General features: G+C 33.9%; 2 protein-coding genes across 6 annotated transcripts; both read right to left on the reverse strand.

The window, feature by feature from the left end:
• Positions 1–455: 455 nt before the first annotated feature.
• Positions 456–7,787, reverse strand: LOC124831589 (2-dehydro-3-deoxyphosphooctonate aldolase). 2 transcript variants are annotated; one of them, XM_047305617.2, is made up of 14 exons: positions 7,582–7,787; positions 7,371–7,468; positions 6,613–6,709; positions 5,913–5,978; positions 5,296–5,355; positions 5,116–5,190; positions 4,909–4,993; positions 4,185–4,243; positions 3,334–3,378; positions 2,506–2,604; positions 2,279–2,326; positions 2,092–2,139; positions 1,180–1,238; positions 456–692 (listed from the first exon to the last, which is right to left on the reverse strand). In XM_047305617.2, the coding sequence occupies exons 1-13, from the start codon at positions 7,615–7,617 to the stop codon at positions 1,182–1,184; spliced, it is 873 nt and encodes a 290-aa protein (XP_047161573.1). In that variant the 5' UTR covers positions 7,618–7,787; the 3' UTR covers positions 456–692; positions 1,180–1,181. The 2 variants fall into 2 exon arrangements, with proteins under 2 accessions (XP_047161573.1, XP_087966245.1); XM_088110119.1 differs by having other exon boundaries at positions 7,371–7,494.
• Positions 7,788–9,751: 1,964 nt separating this feature from the next.
• LOC124831591 (cysteine protease ATG4-like) lies at positions 9,752–14,395 on the reverse strand. Of its 4 annotated transcripts, none has more exons than XM_088110724.1 (10): positions 14,229–14,394; positions 13,174–13,352; positions 12,823–13,074; positions 12,650–12,735; positions 12,461–12,511; positions 11,922–12,301; positions 11,429–11,567; positions 10,569–10,627; positions 10,403–10,473; positions 9,752–10,316 (listed from the first exon to the last, which is right to left on the reverse strand). In XM_088110724.1, exons 2-10 carry the CDS (start codon positions 13,289–13,291, stop codon positions 10,102–10,104), a joined length of 1,371 nt encoding a protein of 456 aa, XP_087966850.1. In that variant the 5' UTR covers positions 13,292–13,352; positions 14,229–14,394; the 3' UTR covers positions 9,752–10,101. The 4 variants fall into 4 exon arrangements, with proteins under 4 accessions (XP_087966850.1, XP_087966849.1, XP_087966851.1 ...); XM_088110723.1 differs by having other exon boundaries at positions 12,823–13,077; XM_088110725.1 differs by lacking the exon at positions 14,229–14,394 and adding an exon at positions 13,956–14,167 and having other exon boundaries at positions 12,823–13,081.
• Between the last annotated feature and the right edge of the window lie 7,459 nt (positions 14,396–21,854).

Raw genomic sequence — 21,854 nt, forward strand, 5'->3', positions numbered from 1 at the left:
ATGCAAAAAAAAAAGTTAGAAAATCAAACCAATAAAGTTGGGGATACAGTATATGCTGGAATCGGTTCCAACATTATGAATATCATCTGCCTCATGGACAGCAATAGTTTCATGTGAAAGGGTAACACTGTAAAATCTGACTCTTCACCTCCAAATCTCCTTCCCTATGTGAAGATTAAATCTCTTTCCAATCTTGCAAATCCTAGATCGCACTCACACTCAAATAGTTACAATCAAACATAATGGTCAGTGGCATATCTATCTGTCTTAAATGTACATCCTTCCATACGAACACAACAGTAGTGTAGACTATTTACTCATCCTCTATTATCAGTTCTGAAATTTCTCCAAAAAAGTAAAGAATATCCTTAAGCTACTTGGCTAAAATTTTATACACCAGACCCAATTTACTTCGTGATATTTTAGTAACGGCTTGAAAATGTTCAAGAAAGTACTTGGAGAAATGGCAGAAAATAATAAATTAATCTCCTGAGAATAAATTTAGTTAATAAACAGTGTTCAATTAATTGTCTCATCTTTAACAATTGATATGATTTAGGCTACACACGATATTTGACCAACATTAGTTGGTGCTGTTACCCCTTCAGAGTAACAAGCATAGATTCAACCTTGAGCAATCTTAAAAGATCAAAACTCACATAATCATATTCAGCACGACCGAAAGCCATCACCTGCAAACAAAGTTCGGGTTAGAAGATGTGTATGCATTTATACTTTAAAATAGGTAAAATCACTTCCAATTTATCTCAAATCACAATAGGATAATCAGTTCTGAATTCATCATTGCATTCCTGGTCGTGTTTTGCATTAGAAGTTTCTGGTTATTTAAAATCTCATTCGATGTTTCCGTAAGTTTGATAACAATCTAGCGATTGCTCAGTGTTTAATTAAGTGTATGGATAACTTGTACAAATGGTTGACTTTTAAAGTTCAAATTTGATTTTATCTTTATCAATGGATATTTCATGTAGTACGTTAAATATTTTGCCTTTAGACCCTGTGAAAATGGCTTTAAGAACATGCTTTCACAATAAGATGTGAAATCACATACTTGCAGGTTATAATTTTAGTCAAAAATCAACAAAGAAAAAGGGACCTTAACTAGCTGGAGAAACAAAAATATAAATGAATATATGGTGAAAGAAAAGCATTTCTTACCATCATTCACGAAATGGCGTGAGGTCAATTTTGAACTGTTGCTTCCCTTTGCTTACCTTCTACAAGATATCAAACTGGAGTTAGTCGAATTCAGGTTCAAAACTACATAGCAGCTTATTGACTCCAACCAACCGAAAACCAGTTTGACATTGTTCCACCCCCTCTCCTTACATACCAACACAGGGTACAAAGGATTGAATGTTACAAGATAAAATTTTTCCATATAACGTAATCTTCCTTTTTTTTCATATATATAAAATATACATCAGCTGAACTAGGAATTCTGATTTTTCATCACATCCAAATTCTAGAGATTAAATCCTTTCCTTTGAGGAAGTTGAATTTGCCAGTAAGTAGTATTTCTCTTTGAAAAGTTGAACTCAAGAGGAGTTTGTTTATTTTCAAACTTATTCTAATATGGAATATAGACCAATCACATAAGTCCATTAAATTTTTTATACTGATAGAAAACTGAGAAGCTCAATCCTTTTAATATTGCGTAAGTGTAACAATCTTCTGATCTCCAAGACCAACTTAGGATTCACTCAAGAGAGTGAAAAATTCAGCTTGTTGAAGATCTAACTCAAAAATAAAAAACAGATTCATTATCAACCCTTTTTTTTCTTATAGGTCAATGACCATTGATCTCATAACTAGAACCCTAACCTTCTTGACGTACCAATCTCATCAACCAACCTCCCAATCACAGAACAGAATAGATTGAGTTGGAAATTTATCCTAAAAGAGGATTTATTATCATCTTTGTTGGTAAGATGTTTAATAACAAACAAGCTTTGATATATTTTCAATAATATATTTCCTAGGCAGTAGGGGTATGAAGACTCTTCCCAATTGCCTATTTAGAGGTTATATCATACGACTTAGAATCATAAATTTCAAGTAACAACTTACAGCAATAGCTACAAGCTCCTCAAGCAGCTCCTTCAAATGGCGCAAAGGCTGTCACATAAGAGGATTTTGAACATAGTTCATTAAGTGCCCTAGTTTAAAAAAAAAATACAGGGAACATCCAAAGGAAAACAAATATCGAGGATATTATGTGTATTAATCTGAATAACTGCGATAAGCAACAACTCACCCACTGTGTTGGTCCATCAACAGGAGCATTCAGTGGATCATCATGCACCTGAAAGCCCAAGAAAGCTTTTAGAAGCTCAGCGATAACAAACTAAACAGATAAAGACACTCTTTGAATGGAAGATATTGGAATTGCAAGCGAAAATTATATGGATGAAATTTTACTCTAAAACAGCTTATTTTATAAAGTACTACTAAATTATAATTGGCATAGCCTATTCTCTATACCTCCATGAAGATCCCATCCACTCCAACGGCAACTGCTGTCCTTGCAATGCAAGGTATTAGTTCTCGAAGACCTCCACTTGCAACACCTCCCCCATCCAACTATTCATGAAAACAAAATCTTAATCCAACCAAACTGGTGTAAGACTTGGAAAGGTCATTTCAGAATGTCAATGAAAAGCTTGAACTACAGAAGTCAATATACTTAAACATATTAATGCAGCATAGCATAGAAGTTTATACAGTAAACACACAGAGAGTGAAAATCTCATCGGTCAAAGATACTAAATGATTCTCAGTTCCTCATAAATGAGCAAAGCATAGAAGCAATGCATGAACTTTTGGCAATGTAAATCTGAATACTGTGATCCCTAATTCTCCCAGCAAAATTGAGTGAAAGTTGGCCTATGCTATATTCACATACCAACATGCCCAACACAAATATATAAAAGAGATGGTTGAAATTGAGATGATTTATGTGAAAGAAAAAGGGGAGAAAAAAACTTGTCAATGGCTGATAGAAGATTAAGGTGTTGTATTTTAAAATACATACTGCAAACAGCCTACTTGTGTGGTTTTACTAGTAATCTCGGTCATGTTTTAGTGTAGCAAACTAAAATAAGCCTATAGCCCAAAAAGACTGCTAACATAATAAGACTTGGAAAATAAACTAATAATTCAAATATTCTAACAGATAATGTCAACACCAATACTACAGCAGTGTTTATTCCACTATTTTATGTTGCAAGCTAAAATTGTATCACATGAAATAGACTGCTGAAAATGAAGTTAATATCAAACAAATATGAGTGTCAACAATAGTAAACATACCTTCTTTCCAGCAGGCTGTTGTAGCGAATGCGTTATATCAGCTACCTGAGGCAAACACCAACATCAAATATTTGGGTTTTCCAAAAACCAAACAACATCAAAGATAGGTGCAAGAAACATCACCATGAGGAAATTTAAATTGACATAAAAGACTGCATAAAAGAATAGTTCTACGTAATAAGGGAATAATAAAGAACTAAATTAAGTCTCACTCTTATAAATACTAAAAATAAATGCATGCACTCTAGCTTCCTCCTTTTTTAATTCATAAATTGAGTAAATAGCTAATATATAAATTTGAGACTGCAAAAAAGTGAAATGTTAATACACCTCTTTGACTAAAAGATCAACAAAAAATGAATTATACCCTCTAAACCACACTAGAATCAATTCTTTGAATTTTATATTCAAAATAAAATACTCTAGTTCTACCTTTTTAAGGATATTACTACAGACAATTGATCAAAGTCATCTACATGTTAAAACTAGGGTAATATATCCATCTGAAGAAAAAAATATTTTCAGGAACTATGGAATCAACCTTATCCTAAGTCAGTGTGAGTTGCAGAGAAAGGAGAGATGGCAGCATGAGAGAAAATGTTCATAGGGTAAGCAATTGAAGAAACATCGTCCATATTAAAAGTTGTGTATCAGGTTGATTGTGTTCACAGGGAATTGTCATCCAATCAACTAAAATATTTTCATCAAATAAATGATTGAGACAATGCCATCAAGAAAAGCTGCTGGAAGAAAATGCCCTTTCTCCACTTTAATCTTTCACTCAGTAAGAAAGAATATAAATATTCAAATAATTTATCCTAAAGCATGCTATAAAAGAAAGGTTTACATACAATGGGACAATTGGCTTCTCTCATCCACTCCAAGTTACGTGGATCAACAATCAAATCATCTGCATGAAAAAGGAAAAGATTTTAATCATTCTGGGTTTTGTAAACAAAAATGCAAAAAAGCAATTGATTTCAATGATTGATTTTCTAAGGCAATATACATTAGAAGTTTTGATTAAAAATGAGAGGCCAAGAAGGCGGGTAACAGATTAGTAAAACAAAATTGAGATTTCAATTTAAAATTAGACAAGCGAAAAGAACACAAGACTGCTTACAACAGGTGGGCATATAACAAATCACATCTTGCAGTACAGAAAAATGCTCTAGAAATGAAGCATTAGAGATTGAAAGGGAAAACAATAATTTTCTCCACATAAAAGCAATTACTCGTCAATTTGTTAGGTTCGTTAATCAAGAACCTAATGTAACTCACTTCTCTTCACTCAAACACAACACAAGAGTACTGAAAAACAATGATTCTTTATCCATCAAACAGTCAAAGATACAATAGTATTTACTTCGCTAACCCCTCAACCTACCCTCTCAGCCCCTATATACAAACCTCCTAACTACCCACTCTAACTGCCTTGGCAGTTAGGTTGTGTACCGGTATGTGTACCGGTTTTCCTTCTACTATATACCAGTAAAGGCCTATCACAATTATTGAATGTTTCTTGCAAGATTCACATAATTCAGAAACATACAGAAAACCTCAATAATTACTCACTGTATCCAAACATTGTTCCTCTCTCACAAACCATCACATTAGGATTTCCAGCTAACCGAACCTTTTCAGCTGAATTTGCCATGACCTACAGACATGAAAACAACGAAACCATGATGGTAAAAGTCAGTAGACACAAATTCCGAGACTTAAGTTAAGTCATTGCTAACTATTGAAATTGTAACTCATAAAGTTGGATAGTATACTTACAGAAGGAGCACAGAACTGGCCCTTCTTAATGTTGATAATTTTCCCAGTTTTGGCTGCTGCAACTAGAAGATCTGTCTGTCATTAGAAGCAAAATGAATGAAACAAGTAAAGGTGACACGTCAACTAAATTTTAATAGCCAATTATAATGGATATTGAAATTGAATGCAATATCTATTTACTTGGCGACACAGGAATGCGGGAATCTGAATGATATCTGCAACTCTGCCAACTGCTTCACACTGGCAAAAAAGATATGTGTCCAATGTAGATTATGAGTCAGAATCTAACATAACAAATACCACACAGCATTCACAATTATAAACTGGAAGAATAAATTTGATCATTCAATATGATAACATTAAAAAAAAAAAATAAAGGCACTAAACATTTTAATTTTCAAATTTAGATGGGTACAACAAATTGTTAAGGAAAATATCACGTAATAAGAGAGCCAAACTTGGATTTACAAGATATAGTTTCATACCAATGAAAGATCCAAGCAAAATGTTTTATAAGTTACTGGTTCTACATCAACTGATTACACGAGGGGAAGAACATATACGAATTTAAACCAGGTATCAACTATTTCATGATGCTCATATTCCATTTATCAAAACAATTAAGAAAAACTTTTTGCCATTTCCTTATTTCGGCACTAACAAGTATATAATGATATCCTTTTGAAACAACATATAATTAAAATCAAACTAGTCTGATTGGTATGCCAAATAATGTCAGTACTCAACACCTGCAAGAAGGCCATGAAATATGAATTGAATAAAACTAAATACTTTACCTGGGTGGTCTCATGCACATCTGTCACTATAGGGATGTCATAAGCTATTTTAACCTTCTCGAGTATCTGAGAATAAAACAGAAAAATAAGAAAAGGAAAACGTTCAACTAGGATAAATAGCATCATCCAACACAAATACGATGATTTAGGTAACGGAACTTACATTTTCAACAAATACACTAAATGTCTATTACTGTACCAGTGCCAGTATCAACGGCTAATATAGGTCATAAAGAAACATACTACAAAGATGACTTCAAATTCAACTAGTATCACCAGTATAATATCTTATCGTTTTGGCACTGCAAGGTGACATCACTGCTAATTCAGAACCTTGAAAGTCCTTACAAGGAACCTAGAAAAATGAGATTTTTCAAGGCCCTGCAATAAAGTGTAGAGAAGCTACCTCCAACTCTGACAACATTTAACTCCAGAATCTCGAGGATAGGTGGAACCAGAAAAAACATAAAGGACCGTGTTAAAATCATTAGCAGGACATATGGCCAAAGTACCCCTTACTATGATTTGGAAACTAAACACCCCTGCCTCTCTCAAGCTATATTTTGGGGTTAGTTTAAAGTCATGAAAAATTCACACAGATCTAATATAGTCTCAAGTTATTGGACAATTACAACACCTAGAATCCTCAAGATACCAACCACAAGGGATATTATCATAACAGAACAGCAGAAATATGAACCTTTAATCCCTCAACCATCCCCGGGCCACGAAATGATTTTGATGATGTTCGGTTAGCTTTGTCAAAGCTTGACTTGAAAACCAAAGGTATTCCAACTCTGAAAGACACACATATATTCTCGTTAGCCATCAATAATTAACATCACATCTACTTATCATTTTCATTCACGATTTAAACTTGGACAATGATGTGTAAGTTGCTGCACCATCAGGAAACCATGTGTTTGTCATGTTACAGTTTTTCAATTAGTTCTTACCATATTCATACCCATACTTTAACAGTAACGCACACTTATACCCCCTGAGATTTCGTTTAATCCCCTCCAATAACCCTACCTCTTTTATCTTGAACGACCACCTCTAATTGTTTGAAATATACTACATCAACACCCCTGATACCCAAAAAACATTAAAAGAAAAAACACAAGATCATGCACAACCTAAATAAATCTTATGCAGTGTTACTCTAATTTGCTTTTACTTTAAATATTAAGAAGGAGAAAATATTTAACTTCATACTGAAGACAAAATAGAAGTTTGCTACAAACCAATGAGTATTACTCCAGTATCCATCTTTTTCTCATGAAAAGGAAACATCTAAGGTGAGTTGCCAAAATCTACTTTATTCTAAAATCAACGCCTAATACGTGTTTGAAAATTCATAGTGCTATAGTAGCAGTGTCCTAATGCATTTCCATCAAATGACATTTATTTTCCCATAGACAAAAAAATTAATCATAAATAAAGATAGCTACATACTCAGATGCAATGCTTTTGACGTGCTTAGCCATCCGCAGAATGTGATCCTCTGATTCAATCACATTAGGTCCCGCTAGCAGGAAGAACGGGTCTGCAGTCTGATGAGATTCCAAGAAACACAACCCTTAAAAAAATTCAAAAAAAGAAGTTGTACCCATGACCCAGAAAAATTCAGAGTCCAGAGACTCATAATCAGCGAGAAAAGACGAACCTTGAGGTGGCTAAACAGCAATGGCGACGGATCCATCTTGCAGAAAATGAAGCTGCAGAGAGGAGAAGTAAGAAAAGATGCAGTAATTCAGCACGACATTGTCAATGTTTGAGAAGTAAGGAAAGTTTGTGGGACATTTCAAACGCGTGAGAAGTGAGAAGTTAAACAGATCTGGAGAGAGAAACAAACGTAACTTGTACCTTCGTCTATTCAGTGATAATGCTACAAGGAATCGCTCCTAAATATTACTATCGAGTTTCAGTTATCATGTGAGTAATGTTTCATTCACCACAATTTTTGGACAATATTTACACTTCAATCTTAAGAAACATTATATAAAAATTATATGATAAATATAAGTATAAAACTAAGTTTAAGGTCTCTGGGATATTTTTAATTAAATTCTTATTAAATTATTTTTGTTAATTGAGTATAACTTTTTAATGTTTTTTAATTAAGTCTTTTTCATTAAATTTTTGTATTAATTAAATTAACATATTTGTCTCCATATAGAATTGTGAGATTTTTTTATTAATATAAATAATATTGTATTTATTTACCATCTCAAGTAATTTTTATTATTTTAATTAAAAATTTTGTTTTAAAGACTTCTATATTATTACTTATCATAAGCATTCAGTGAACAATTATGGTTATCACCAATGTAAGGGACAATCTTTACTATCTTTAATGAAAATAATAAAAATCATTTATCATTTCATATTAATTAGAATTTTATATTATTTTACATTAATTACAAAATCTCATATTTTATGAATAAGAGAACACAAATAAACAAGGTGACGATAGTTATGACAATAAACAAGTCACCAAATTAAAAAAATGATAAAAACTTAATTATAGAATAGAAATATTTTAAGTACTTAATATTTTACAAAAATTTAATACAAACTAGTTAAAAAGTATTCAAATTTGTACTAGTTAAAAACTAATTAAGGCATTACAATAAAATTCTCTTGATTAAGATTAATAATAATAATAATAATAATAATGTATATGATGTTCGAGAGTATAAGTGTTTATATAATGTAACAATATTTCACGAAAAAGAAATCAGAGAAATATTGAAAAAAAGTGGGAGATTAAATAAGAGTATGTACATTCAGATATGCATGATTACATTATTGTACCAGTATAATCCTAGAAACTATTATACTATTCAAACAATTTTAATTCAATAATTTATTTTGAAAACTCAATATTAAATTAAAAATCTTTTCACTTTAATTATGTTTAGAAAAACTATATTAACCAAAAATTATTTTATACCCTGTTTATACATTAAGAGTGACATGATATTATCTTTTAAAATATAAACACACTTGAATCATTTTACTATCATCTTATTTCTTCTGTGTATCTTTGAATACTATTATCATTTCTAATTTGCTAAGCTCAAATTGAACGAATCCACCATTCCATTTTCCTGAATATGGCGTTGCTTACTAGCAGTTTAATTAGCTGGCTTGTACTAATTTGAGTCATTGGAATATAATAAAGAGGTACACATTTGATTCTACTTTATCAGCACATGATGCATTACTTCACAAATGCTTGACAGAATATATTCGCTTATTCTGATTTTCTGCAAGTGGCAAAACACTTCAAAGGAAAGCTTTACCTGTGTTTGGAACTTTGATTTTTCCAGATCAAATTATTCAGATATTTTTGTCATTGATAAGTTCATTAGAGAGACTTAGTTACTATAATTTAACCATTAGATTCGGTTGAAAGTCAAACTATGTAACCCAGGTGATTCATAACTATATTATCATTTCAAAGCCCTCTAACATAGTTTATAAATTGAGAGAACATCCACTGAAATGATCTCCAACAAGCTAACTAGCAAAGCTTGAGTATCCAAATACAACACATGGAAGTGATAGCATTATTGACATGTCATAAGATGCGATTATAAAAATGTTCAATGTGCTAAACCTAAATCCATCAAATTTCTTCAATCACATTTGATTTCTTAATGCATGTGAAACAGATGCTTAAATGTCTAACCAAACACACATACTCATCATTCACATGAGTGGCTAATGCAACATCACTGCAGAACAGCTAGCAGAAAACTTGAACCATAGTTTATATCAAGGGACTCAAGTGATTAGTTTATAATGTCTTCTAAAGAAAACATTCCATCTCAACATGAACTGCTTTCTACCATTTATTTGTAGCCCCACAGTACTATCCACTACATTTTTGTAGCCAATAAAGGGGTAAACGCAACAAATATGATCAAACTAGCTGCTGTAATGTACAACAAATTCTGGTTAGTTATATAAACAAATGAGCACATAACGATTTAAGCCAAAGAATCATAATGAGTTTAAATTACTTTCTACAGGACTATTAAACAATGTTTGAAGAGTGGGAGCCTCATGCCAGAGATCAACCCAACATGCAGTGGCAATTAGGCCCGTGAGAACCAAGCAACAATTTGTTGACGCAGTGCTTTGAATCTGTGTCATAATCTCTGTCTGGCAATGGCATTTATAAGAGTTGCCAATCATCCTCATTGGTTCCTGCATCGTTAACATGGTCGGTGCCAAGGAAAGCATCCTCTTCGAATCCAGTGTTGTCACCTGAGACATCATTACTAGAGACTTGCTTTGAGAAACTCCGAGACTTAGCTACAGTGAACAATGGTGCCCCGTTTGATTCTTCTGCAAGCTTGGAAGCATGGGAGCAGAAATCGTCAAAATCATCTGCCAAACACCATTGACGATGAGAAAGCTTACATATTAGCCATAATTATTGAACTCAAGAAATTAAGCCAAAGTAACCAGCAAACCTTTGTCTCGGCAGTAAAATCCAATAGCCAAGGATGGATCGATTGAATCTAGGGGTATGTGCCTCATAACACTGATAAGAGTTTTGAAAAACTTAGACAATCCAGAGTGAACGAATTATAGGTAACAGAATAAAATCAAATCAATAAATGCTCATATAAAGCCTACTTGCAATGGTACGATGAAGTACTATTAGGCTCCGGAGTATCCCCGCTGATATTAACTACCTGAAAACCATTTCAGACATACTTAGTGAACTATTAATGCTTCAGCAACCCAATAACAACCTAAACATTGTATGATTGAAGTCATACTTAAACAGAAAAAAAAAAAGAATCTCATTCCCTCCCAACAACTAGGTTATCATGGATCCATATGTTTGCACACTTCCTTTCCTTTCAGTGATTACAGGTTCTTTTTTGGTATTTTGTTTAGAAGAACTCAAGATTGGCAAAGAGAGCCGAATTTCCTCTACATACCAAAAACCATATCAAGCTCTGCCAATCTCAAAATATGTGTATAACTACATTTTTAACTGAGTTCTACTAGCCTTTTCCTATATCATAGTCAACAACTTGTAACCAAAAGTTCAAGATCCCCTTGTCGCCTACCCATTACAAACTCAAGATCACAATATGGCACAATAACTAACAAATTATGCATGGTTTTATTTCCTGCAAAACATTTAGGAAGATCATTGAATTCTAAACTTAAATATATGTATATATATATATATATATATATATATATATATATATATATATATATATATATATATATATATATAAAGATTAACAAGTTAGAATATTTTTTTAGTGGAAAAGAAAACATTTATTATATCAATACACAAAAACATCTAATACTAGCTTTTTTTCAGTAATTGATAACAGATTTGAAATCAAGATGGAGCATAGCGTGCCAGTAAATTATACATTCAATAAGTTAATTCATATTGAGAAATATGATACAATTTTCACAATCTCAAAAGTATATAAGGTGCAATAAGCATAATTTTTATACTTTCTTACCGTCTGAACATCATGTGGATCAAGGTAGAATGCCTTTTCACTCTGAACACCAATAATGTATGTTGAAGCACCTGGTTTGCCACCCATGATGCCAAGGCTTTGGGGAAATTTAAAAGTCGAGTGCAATAACGGAATATACCTGACAATAGTTTATACATGCAACTATCAGTGATTGCACTGCAGTAAACATTGTTTTAAAAACTTCATGTGCCAAACATATAACATATAGGTAAATTTACCCATAATTATGGGACTGCATACAACCACCTACTACACCTAATTATTATCTTTATTGGATACTAAATCTTTAGAGAGTTAAAGACAGCAATTATCTGGGTTACATCACTTTGCAGAAATGGCTTAAGTTTAAGCCAACAATCATTTCTGCAGGGCTACAGATGAATAATTACAGGAGTCTACCTGAGTGATCAGGTTTGTCCATAATAGTTGTTAAACACTTAAATAGTAACAATGACCTTGAAGTGTAACACACCTTGGATTGACTTTATCGAGTCCAAGAACCAAAGGAACCAACAAAAGAAGAGGTGTCCAAGCAGTTTGGCCCCTTGAAAACTCAGAACAGTGTTTGAAGGCGTCTTCAATGCAGACAACCGGTGCTCCACCACGTTCCCCATCCTCATCTCCAGAAACAACATAAATAGCCATTGGAAGTGGTGGTTCTCCAAGGTCATTTTTCTCCCTCTGGATACGGGCAAGAACTTCCCAAGTGCGACACATGGCATATGGTCCCACCCATGACCCAACAGCAAGGCCATAACCTTTACCAGCTTGAAGAAGATTGTGAATAGAAAAGGCAGAAGCCTCTGAATCACCAAAAAGTTGCAAGATTTTTAAATATTCTTTATCCACTGGCTGCAAATTAAGGGAATAGAAAAAATACAACAATGAGTCAACCCAAGTACAATATATCTCAAGGCAAAACAAGACATTCAAATAGATAAACAAAAGAAGGGTAGAAGAGAAAAAACAGTCCAATTACTGAAACAACACATTGCATATCAATCACCTGACCTTATCAACAGATTTTCTCCACGATCTACCTAATTTATGAAAAAGTAATGCCTGCACACCACAAGAAAACCACATTAGTTGCTTCACTTTGAAAAACAACAGAAGCAGGACGAAAGAAGACAGATTATAATAAGGTACTGTATTACAATTCTATCGTCAAAAGCAATCGTTGAATGGTAGACGTAATACCTGAGCAACAAGCATCTGACTGCTTCGAAGCATACAGCCCCAATTAACATCACTAGTATACTTTGAATCTCCAATAGCATCAAAGCCTATAGAGTACGCATATTAAAATTTGTTAGTCTAATATCTATTATCTTAATATGTTCCAGAAAAAAAGTAGTACATACTCATCATACCTTTCCGGTAGGTAACTAGGATTTTTGAGGAAAAATCTTGTTCAAATGATGCCAATCCATTATTGGTATCTACACCTCCACTTGATTCCTGCTGTGAAATTTGATGACAGACACCTAGAAGCCATATATCACCATCAGAACTTGAAATGTCAGTCCTGCTTGACCCTAGTACACGCTCATGAAATCTCCTCATTGAACCACTGGTTACAACTTTCCTCACAGCAGCTGCCCACCCACTACTTCGAGAATGAACTGCTTTCTTTTCAGAAGCCGATGATTCACTAAATGATTCAACCACTGAAAAACCAGATGTAAAGATGCTTGACCAGAAGGAAGCCTTGGGAAACTTACTGTCACTAGACCCTGCTTTTAAATAAGCAGGCACCTGAGTAGAATCTACAGTCTCGGTTGAGCTTTTAGAAGTGCATTTCGAAGCAACAATCCTTTCACATAAACCTTTCAATACCATTATGAAGCTGAAGAAAGGACCAGGATTGGCTCATAGAAGCAAACCAAGTTTGTGCCAGTATCTGCTAGTAGAAAGGTAAATAATGAAATAAAGAAACTTCCCAAAATACATGCCCATTACTATGCCCTAACAAAAGTTGAAAGATATACCAAAGAACATAAAAAGAAAAAAAAAAATCTTAAGCAAAGACATTCCATAGCCAGCCATCAAAGACATGATAATCTGCATTTCAGAATTCTACAGTTTCACAAAGGGATGATCGAGGAACAGCCGATACAGGTTGGGTCAAATAGTTATAAAGATAGAAACAAAGCTTTATTTCCATCAGGAGACAGAAGAAATGTATTATGAATAAAGAAAGAAAGCCAGAAAGAATAAAAGCAAGGAATCATGACAGAAAACAAACAACAATAAGAATAATAATAACCTATGGTAACCTCTACCAAGCACCACAAATATCTATTCACGACTTCTTCAATCCCCTAATCAAAACAATAACAAAAAGAAGAAAATTTGAGGTAAAGTTAGAGTCCCAAATCCACATAATATCTTAAATACAGGAGAAAAAGCATTACACTAACAATAAATCGATGCCAAGAATCAATGATATCAATACACATGCTGAAATTTCCCCAGAGCTTCACATGTATTGAAAAATCCATACCAAACTATGCATCAGCCTCGGAAATTCGAAGGAGAGAAATGTATTAAGCCAAACCAACAACACGAAACAAAACCCAGAATGGAATTTTGTTGAGAGACCCAATTTGAATGGGTTTCAGGACATTCAATCAAAGGCTCAGGGAATAAACTAAAGCAGTTGTACCAAGAAAAAAAAAAACAAATTGTGGGATAAAAAAATAATTTTTTTAATTTGTGCCCAATGGGAATTTAAAGAAAATAAGGTAAAAAAAAACAGAGGGAAAAGGTAATTTACAAATTTAAGGTTGTAGGTGAGCGACGACGCAGAGATGATAAAAAGCTGTGACAGAATTCCAATCCTAAACTCTTAGCTAAGAGACTTGTTTGGGACTCTACTTCCTCTCTCTTCTCTCTCAAGGTCTTAGGTATGTTACTTCTTTTTTTCTTTTTTTCAGAATTTTAAGGTATGCTCCCAACAATGTTATTAAAATAACTCAAGTCTCAAACTATGGCAAACAACAGTTTCAAAACAAAATTGAGTTTATTTTCTGTCTTTACCCTTTTTGCAAAACAATTTTTTTAAAATCAAAATTTATAATCCTAGTTGATTTGAATAAGTTTATCTTTCACAAAAATTAACACTGTTTGAAGTTGGATTTAGGTCTTATTTAATGAAAATTGTTTTTCCTTTTACTTCAGCATCATTTAATAGTAATCAATAGGAATATATGGCGAAGATTCTTTTGGGAAATAAGTAATTTTTCCTTAAGAAGAAGACAATAAATTTTTCCTATGTTATAATAACTTTGTGATATGAAATTGTAAAGGATGGTTTTGTAAAATGAATGCGTGCAAGCTTTTATCTTTATATCCTTAACGTTTTCTTAAAGAAGAAAAATAACCATACTTCAGAAGATAAATGTTTTTTTTATAATTAAAACTAAAATGTTTAACAATAAATGACCTAGCAAAACCAACTTGGAACAGAATAATTTAAATAATTTACATCAAATTTTATTATATCGGTCGTTTTTAGACAGAGAGAAAGAGAATAAGGGAAATTATAATACTTTGAAAAAGATTTAGATTTTTAAATATGGAATAAAATCTTGTTTAAATAAATATTTGAATATTTATAAAAATTATTTTAAATAAACCAATCTAACTACTTTTACTCCTTATAAAGAGTAATATATATTGTTTACAAAATTTACGATTTTTTTTTGTTATCATTTTAAACTTAAACTCAAAATAACGGATTAGAATTAGTTAACAAAAACTACAAATGGTTACAAAAACTACAAATGTGGTTGATATACACAATAAGGAATGCAAATGGATTGTTTAATAAGTATCTATTTACTTATTAATGAGATTGAAGAAATAACAAAATTTTAATCTTTGTAAACCTTTATAATTTGGAATTATTAAGGGTCTGCCTCAAAATTAGTTAATAATTAGTTACCTTAACTGATATTGGTTTAAAAATGTTTGACTGAATGATAAATTAATTTATCAAAATAAAAATAGTGAGTAAAATTAATTAAAAAAAACTAAGCATAAAACAACACAAAAATGTATAAACAATGTCTTATAACATAATGCAAAATAAAAAATATAAAAGAACGACTTTAAACAATTGGAGAAAAAACATAAACAAAATAAACATAAGAACTATAATAGTATATAATTGAAGAAAAAATGAATAAAAAAATATAAATAAATTAAGGAATAAAGAAATCATTATATCATGAAAGTAAATTAAATAGAAAGAACAAAAATAATTGAAATATAGAAGAAAACAAGTACTTATTAGAAATAAATTAAATAAATAATATATAATATATAATGACTAGTATATTATTAAATAAAGGTTAAACCCTTTAGTTGTCCTTATTTATGTAGGATTTTTTTATTTTGATCCTCGTTTTTTAAAAATCTCCAATAGAATCCTAAATAGTGTTAATTTAAAACAATTGAGCCCCTGCCATTAAATTGGCTTAACGGGTTAAGTTTTAGCTGAGGTTGGAGGTTGACGTGTCAATTTTTTTAAACGTGGCATGTTGAGAGCTTTATACGTGGAAATTGGTAAAATGTGATAATATAATATTATGGAATTCTTAAATGGGATTTAGGGTTCAATAAAATTGAAATTGGGATTCAATTTGGGATTAAAAAACTGAAAGGAGAGTGCATTGCAACCTTACGCGAAGTCCTTAGTGGAGACGATACAAACTTAATTAGGGCTTTGGAGCTTCATCATTGGAGTTTCAACGTGAATCGCAAATTCGTTCAACGTGTGCGTGAAGTGGTTCGACTAGAATTTGGTGGAAGGTTAGTATCTCTACTTTAGATAGATATGAATTTAATATTCGGTACTTTTTGTTGTTATCTGGCGATGCTTTTTTGAATGTGGAGTTGAGGTTGTCTAAAAATGTGGTGTTTGCATACTGCGCTTGTGGTCCCCATGTCCCCCATAGTTACACTTCGTTTGTTCTATCATTATCACTTTAATAAGCGGTGTTTTTTGTCGTTTTAGGATTATTTCTAGGTGTAGAATATTCTTGATTGTGTTGTCTGTGATGGACGATGATATCGAGGTTGTTATTCATCATGGGAGAAAGTTTGTGAATGACGGTTACCTGAAGTATGAAGGGCAAAGTGATACAATGTTTTTTTATCCTGACTTATGGAGTTATTTTGTTGTAGTCAGTGTAGTCAAAAGTCTTGGGTACGATGGATTTAAGGACTTAACTACAAAAAAGCAGAAATTACCGGCGACCTATTACCGATAGCCCTTAGGTCGTGGGTAATTCAGTGGTGATTTTAATTACCGACGGAACATATTAGGATAGATTAAAACCAAAATTTCTTATTTCCCTCTCATTTCGAGCTCGTCGGTCAAAAGCCTTATTTCCCTCTCCCCTGCCAATCGTTTCCTCAGGCGCATTATCTCACTGTCGCGGTTGTTCTCAGGCGTAAGTGCGTCATCCTTTCTTCCCGCATTGTCGTCCTTCATTCAATCGTTGTAGTGAGGCGATACAGCGGTTGTCGTTGATGGTGTGAGGACGGGTTGGTGACTGAGGCGGCGCATTGGACGATTTTCGGTATGCTTGGAGCTTTTGTTGAGTGATTCTCCTAGAAGGGTGTTGGTGGATGGTGATTGGGGCATTTACTGCGGCTGTCGTGGAGTAGGGAGGGTGTTGCCGCTGCTTTGTTGCGTTGAGGGATTGCAGTAAAGGTTAGTGTGTTCTTTTCATATGAATTTTAGCTTTGGCGCTTGGTCCTTAATTGATTGCTTTTTGTTTTCCTGCTTCCAATTCCTTGCAAGTCATTCTATATTGGATTGTGGTTGTGGCATCAGGGGTCATGCTTCGTGGATAGCGTGACGAGGGCATTGCGGTGGTGACGTGTTGTGGATGTTGCGTTGAGTGGTCGAGGTGTACTAGTCTATTGGGGCTGGGGCTACCATTACAGAGGTTGTTGTCGAGCTCTTTAGCAGGTTTGTTAACTTCCACCGCTCCATAACTGCATTTCTAAAACATGCATAACCATTAGTTGCAAGCACAATTCGATAATTGTATTTAGGAACTTTTGAAACTTAGAATGATTAAAGTATTCTTGATGAATATGAATGTTGAATGATTGCATTTGAATTGCTTGGATGAATTGACATTTGGGATTATTGATTGGTTATTTGTAGGTTTTGGGTATAATGTAGAAACAAATTGCACTGAAAAAACAATGCACGTTAGCAACGGCCTAAACCCGTCGGTAAAACCTATCCAGTTTCCCTCTGCATTATCGAGGGCTTTTGCCCCTTGGTATTACCGGCGGCCTAAAGTTGTCGCTAAAAGGATTGAGTTTCACCTTCAATTACCGAGGGTCGTTGCCCTTCGATAATACCGACAGCCTTTTGGTCTTCTGCATTACCGAGGGCTTTTGCCCGTCGGTAATACCGAAGGCCAAAACGTCGTCGATAATGTTTCAAACACGCATATTATTGACAGCTTTTTGGCCCTCGCCAGGCCGTCGGTAAACACACTTTACCGTCGACTTTTTGTCATTACCGAGGGATATTGACCATGGGTAAATCCCTTCTTTGTTGTAGTTGTGGTTTTCTGTTGGATGTGGTATTGTATTAGATGATAGGCTAGAAGCCATGTGTGATGACTTAAGTGTCATGCATATGGTCACTTTAGCTCAGTTAAATGGACAAGTTCATTTATATGTTGTGCACATTGTGTCTCAACCTGATGTCATTCACATGATTGAATACAATGTTGATGAAAGAGGTGACGAAGTTGCACCTGAGGTGAATGAGGGTGGTGAGGGTGCACAGTTTGGTGAGGCTACAGATGATGGTATCAGACAAAAGTTGGATGAGGGGGTAGGTGCTGATGGTCAGAGGATAAAAGTTGTTGTTGGTCAGGCTGAGATAATAAAACCAGATGGTGTTGAGGGTCACAGAAAAGTAGTTGATGAACGTGATGTTGAGAGGAGAGAAGCAGATGAAGTTCAGGTGGAGAGAATAGAAGTTGACGAAGGTGATGGTGATAAGACAAAAGCAGATGAAGTTGAGGGTGAAAGGATAGAAGTTGAGGAAGCTCATTGTGAGGCTGAGAGGACATAAGTATATGAAGTTAAGGGTTTAAGGATAGAAGTTGATGAAGGTCATGTTGATGTTGAGAGGACAGAAGCACAGGATGGTGATAAGACAGAAGCAAAGAGAATAAAAGTTGACCAAGGTGATGGTGATAAGACAAAAGTAGATGAAGTTGAGGGTGGGAAGATAGAAGTTGAGGAAGCTCATTGTGAGGCTGAGAGGACAAAAGTAGATGAAGTTGAGCGTTTAAGGATAGAAGTTGATGAAGGTCATGTTGAGGTTGAGAGGACATAACCATAGGATGGTGAGGCTTACACAATAGAAGTAGAAGACTTGGAGGATATAGAAGAACAAGCCTATGATTGGAGTACATCACATGATGGTGATGATGGTGAGGTGAATAGTAAGGATGTGTTAGTAAACATAAATGTGCAATGTGGCTTCAGTGAAAGTTCTGGTAATATGGAGGTTGAATGTGTTTTACTTGGGTCTGAGTCAGATATGGAAGAAGATGAGATTAATGATTCTAGTTTGTTCAATGATGAATGACAATCTGAGGACTTAACTTCTCCTGACATAAGTGATGAAGAAAGTGAAGAAGGAGAGGGTTATGGAAAACTTTCTACATTTAGTATACCAAGAAATATGGTTGATTTCAAGTGGGAAGTGGGAACATATTTTGTGCATAAAGAAGACATCTTGGATGCCATAAAAAGTTATGCAGTAGAGAATGGTAAAAATATGAAACTTGTTAAGAATGATAAAAAGAAAGAATAAGGGTTAAATGTTTGGGATCAAAAGGAGAATGTCCGTGGGTGGCATATTTTGGTTTCATGGATGCAGTAAAATCATGGCAACTGAGGACTGTGGTTGACAACCATACATGCAGTAGGGAACACAAGTTGCGCCTATTCAATGCAAAATGGCTAAGTAAAAAATTGGAAAAAAAATAAGAGAGAATCCTAATGTAAATGGAGTTGATATGAGAGATAAAATTAGTAGGAAATGGAACATAACAATATCTAAGAATATGGCTTACAGGGCTAAAGCCTATGCATCAGACGAAGTGGAAGGGTCCTTCATTAAGCAATATAATAGAATTTATGATTATGCTCATGAGCTATTAGCAAGAAACCCACGGTCCACAATCAAGGTCAAAGTTGAGCAAAATGATGGAAAACCAATATTCTAGAGGTTTTACGCATGCCTAAAGGCATACAAAGATAACTTCCTGTCATGTAGGCCCATCATTGGCCTTGATGGAGCCTTTTTAAAAGGCAGACATCGTGGTGAGCTATTAACTGTTGTTGCTAGAGATGCAAACGACCAAATGTTGCCACTCGCAAATGCTATCGTAGAGGTCGAGAACAAGGAGACTTATACATGGTTTATGGAGCTATTGATTGAAGACCTAGGTGGACCTGAGGTGTGTTCTTCAATGACATTGATATCAGATCAACAAAAGGTAAATTGCATTATATTCATTGTCTTTTATCTTATACAAATGACTTTAAATCAATATCATCTAACTTTTTGATCACTCATTCACAGGGCTTGTTACCAGTTGTACAAGATGTTGTTCCTGGAGTTGCACACAGATTTTGTGTAAGGCATTTATATGCCAACTTCAGGAAGAAATTCCCAGGAAAGAATCTTAAGAAGCTTATGTGGAGGGTAGCTACAGCAACCCACCCACAAAAATGGGAGAATAAGATGAGAAGTATCAAAGAGGTGAACTAAGCCGCTTTTCGACATTTGATGGGTATTCCTCCAAGGTTTGCCTATCGCAGTTTACATATGTTTTGCTTACTGATTAATTTACATAATCATTGTATGACATACATCTTCATTGAAGGTTTTGGTCCAGATCAAGGTTCACATGCACAACAAAATGTGACACCTTGGTAAATAATATGTCAGATGCCTTTAATTTGGTTCAAACGAGGACAAAACCAATTATTACAATGTTAGAGGAAATCATAATTTACATGATGAAGAGATGGGCCACTAATAGGTCAAGGGTAAGGTCATTTAAGTCATCAATTTGTCCAAAAATACTCAGTAGACTGCAAAAGGAGAATCTACTAACAAAGAATTGGATTCCCAAGTATCCAACTCAGTATCAGATATGTATTTCTTTGTTTATATTATCCCATTAAGCAATATAACTAATGTTTCTGTTTATTTGTTTATGTTGACAACTGGTCTGCACAAAGGCTATTTGAAGTCAAACATGTGTCCCAAAGTGGGGATAAGTTTGTGGTGGATATAGATCAATATTCATGCTCCTGCAGGAAATGGAGCATCAGTGGCATACCTTGTGTTCATGCATTGGCAGCAATGAGGTTTCTCAACATAGATGCAAAGGACTACATAAATGTATGCTTTCAAAAGTCCACGTATGAAGAATGTTATTCCTCCATTATCTATCCCATTAATGGAAACAACCTCTGGATGTAACCGAATATCCATATGTCATGCCTCCAACAAAAAGAAAGATGTCTGGTCGTCCTAAGAAGAAAAGGAGGTTAGACCAATGAGAGTTGAAGAAAAGTAGCACCAGAATGTCAAAATGGGGATTACTGAAGAGATGTAGCATGTGTAGGGAAGTGGGTCACAACAGAAAACGCTGTCCCAAGAAAAACCAAGTACAGGAAGAGGGAGAAGAACCCAATTCATTGTCTGAGGGTCAACAAGATGGAGAAGAACCAATTTAGAGTTGAAGAATGTTTTATGCTTTAAGGAAAGCAAATGTAATAGATGAAAACAAATGTTTTATGTTTTACGAATTTCTATTGGCTGCCACGTCAACTAATTTAGGCCAACTCATTGCACACCTCACATCCACAGTAACTTCAACGTTATCAATTTTAACTTCGTTAAATGGATAAGACTGAAGTCATACACTTTTCATAACATAGGGATCCAATGTCTTCATTTTTAAAACCGGGTACTAAACAGAAATTCACCTCTTAACATGGGGACGAAGTAAGCATTTAAACCTATTATATATATAAACTAACATGAATAAAATACAAGGAATGTATATGTACACAAAACAAATTATTCTAAACTTAATTATCGAAATACATGTTTTCAACATTGGAAATCATGGACGGTGTGCACTATAGTAGTATTCATGCTTTAATTATAAAGAACTTTTTCTTAAAATTCCTTTAACATCATCATTATCATACATTTTCACAGCCATAACATCACCTTAATTAATAATAAACAACATTATAAACATCCATTAGTTCCATCACATATCTATCTAAAATAATACAAAAGAAAACAGATCCAACATACAAATTG

This window comes from Vigna umbellata, chromosome 3, assembly GCF_029865625.1.
Source record: "Vigna umbellata cultivar VRB3 chromosome 3, Vumbellata_1.0, whole genome shotgun sequence".
Taxonomy (NCBI): domain Eukaryota; kingdom Viridiplantae; phylum Streptophyta; class Magnoliopsida; order Fabales; family Fabaceae; genus Vigna; species Vigna umbellata.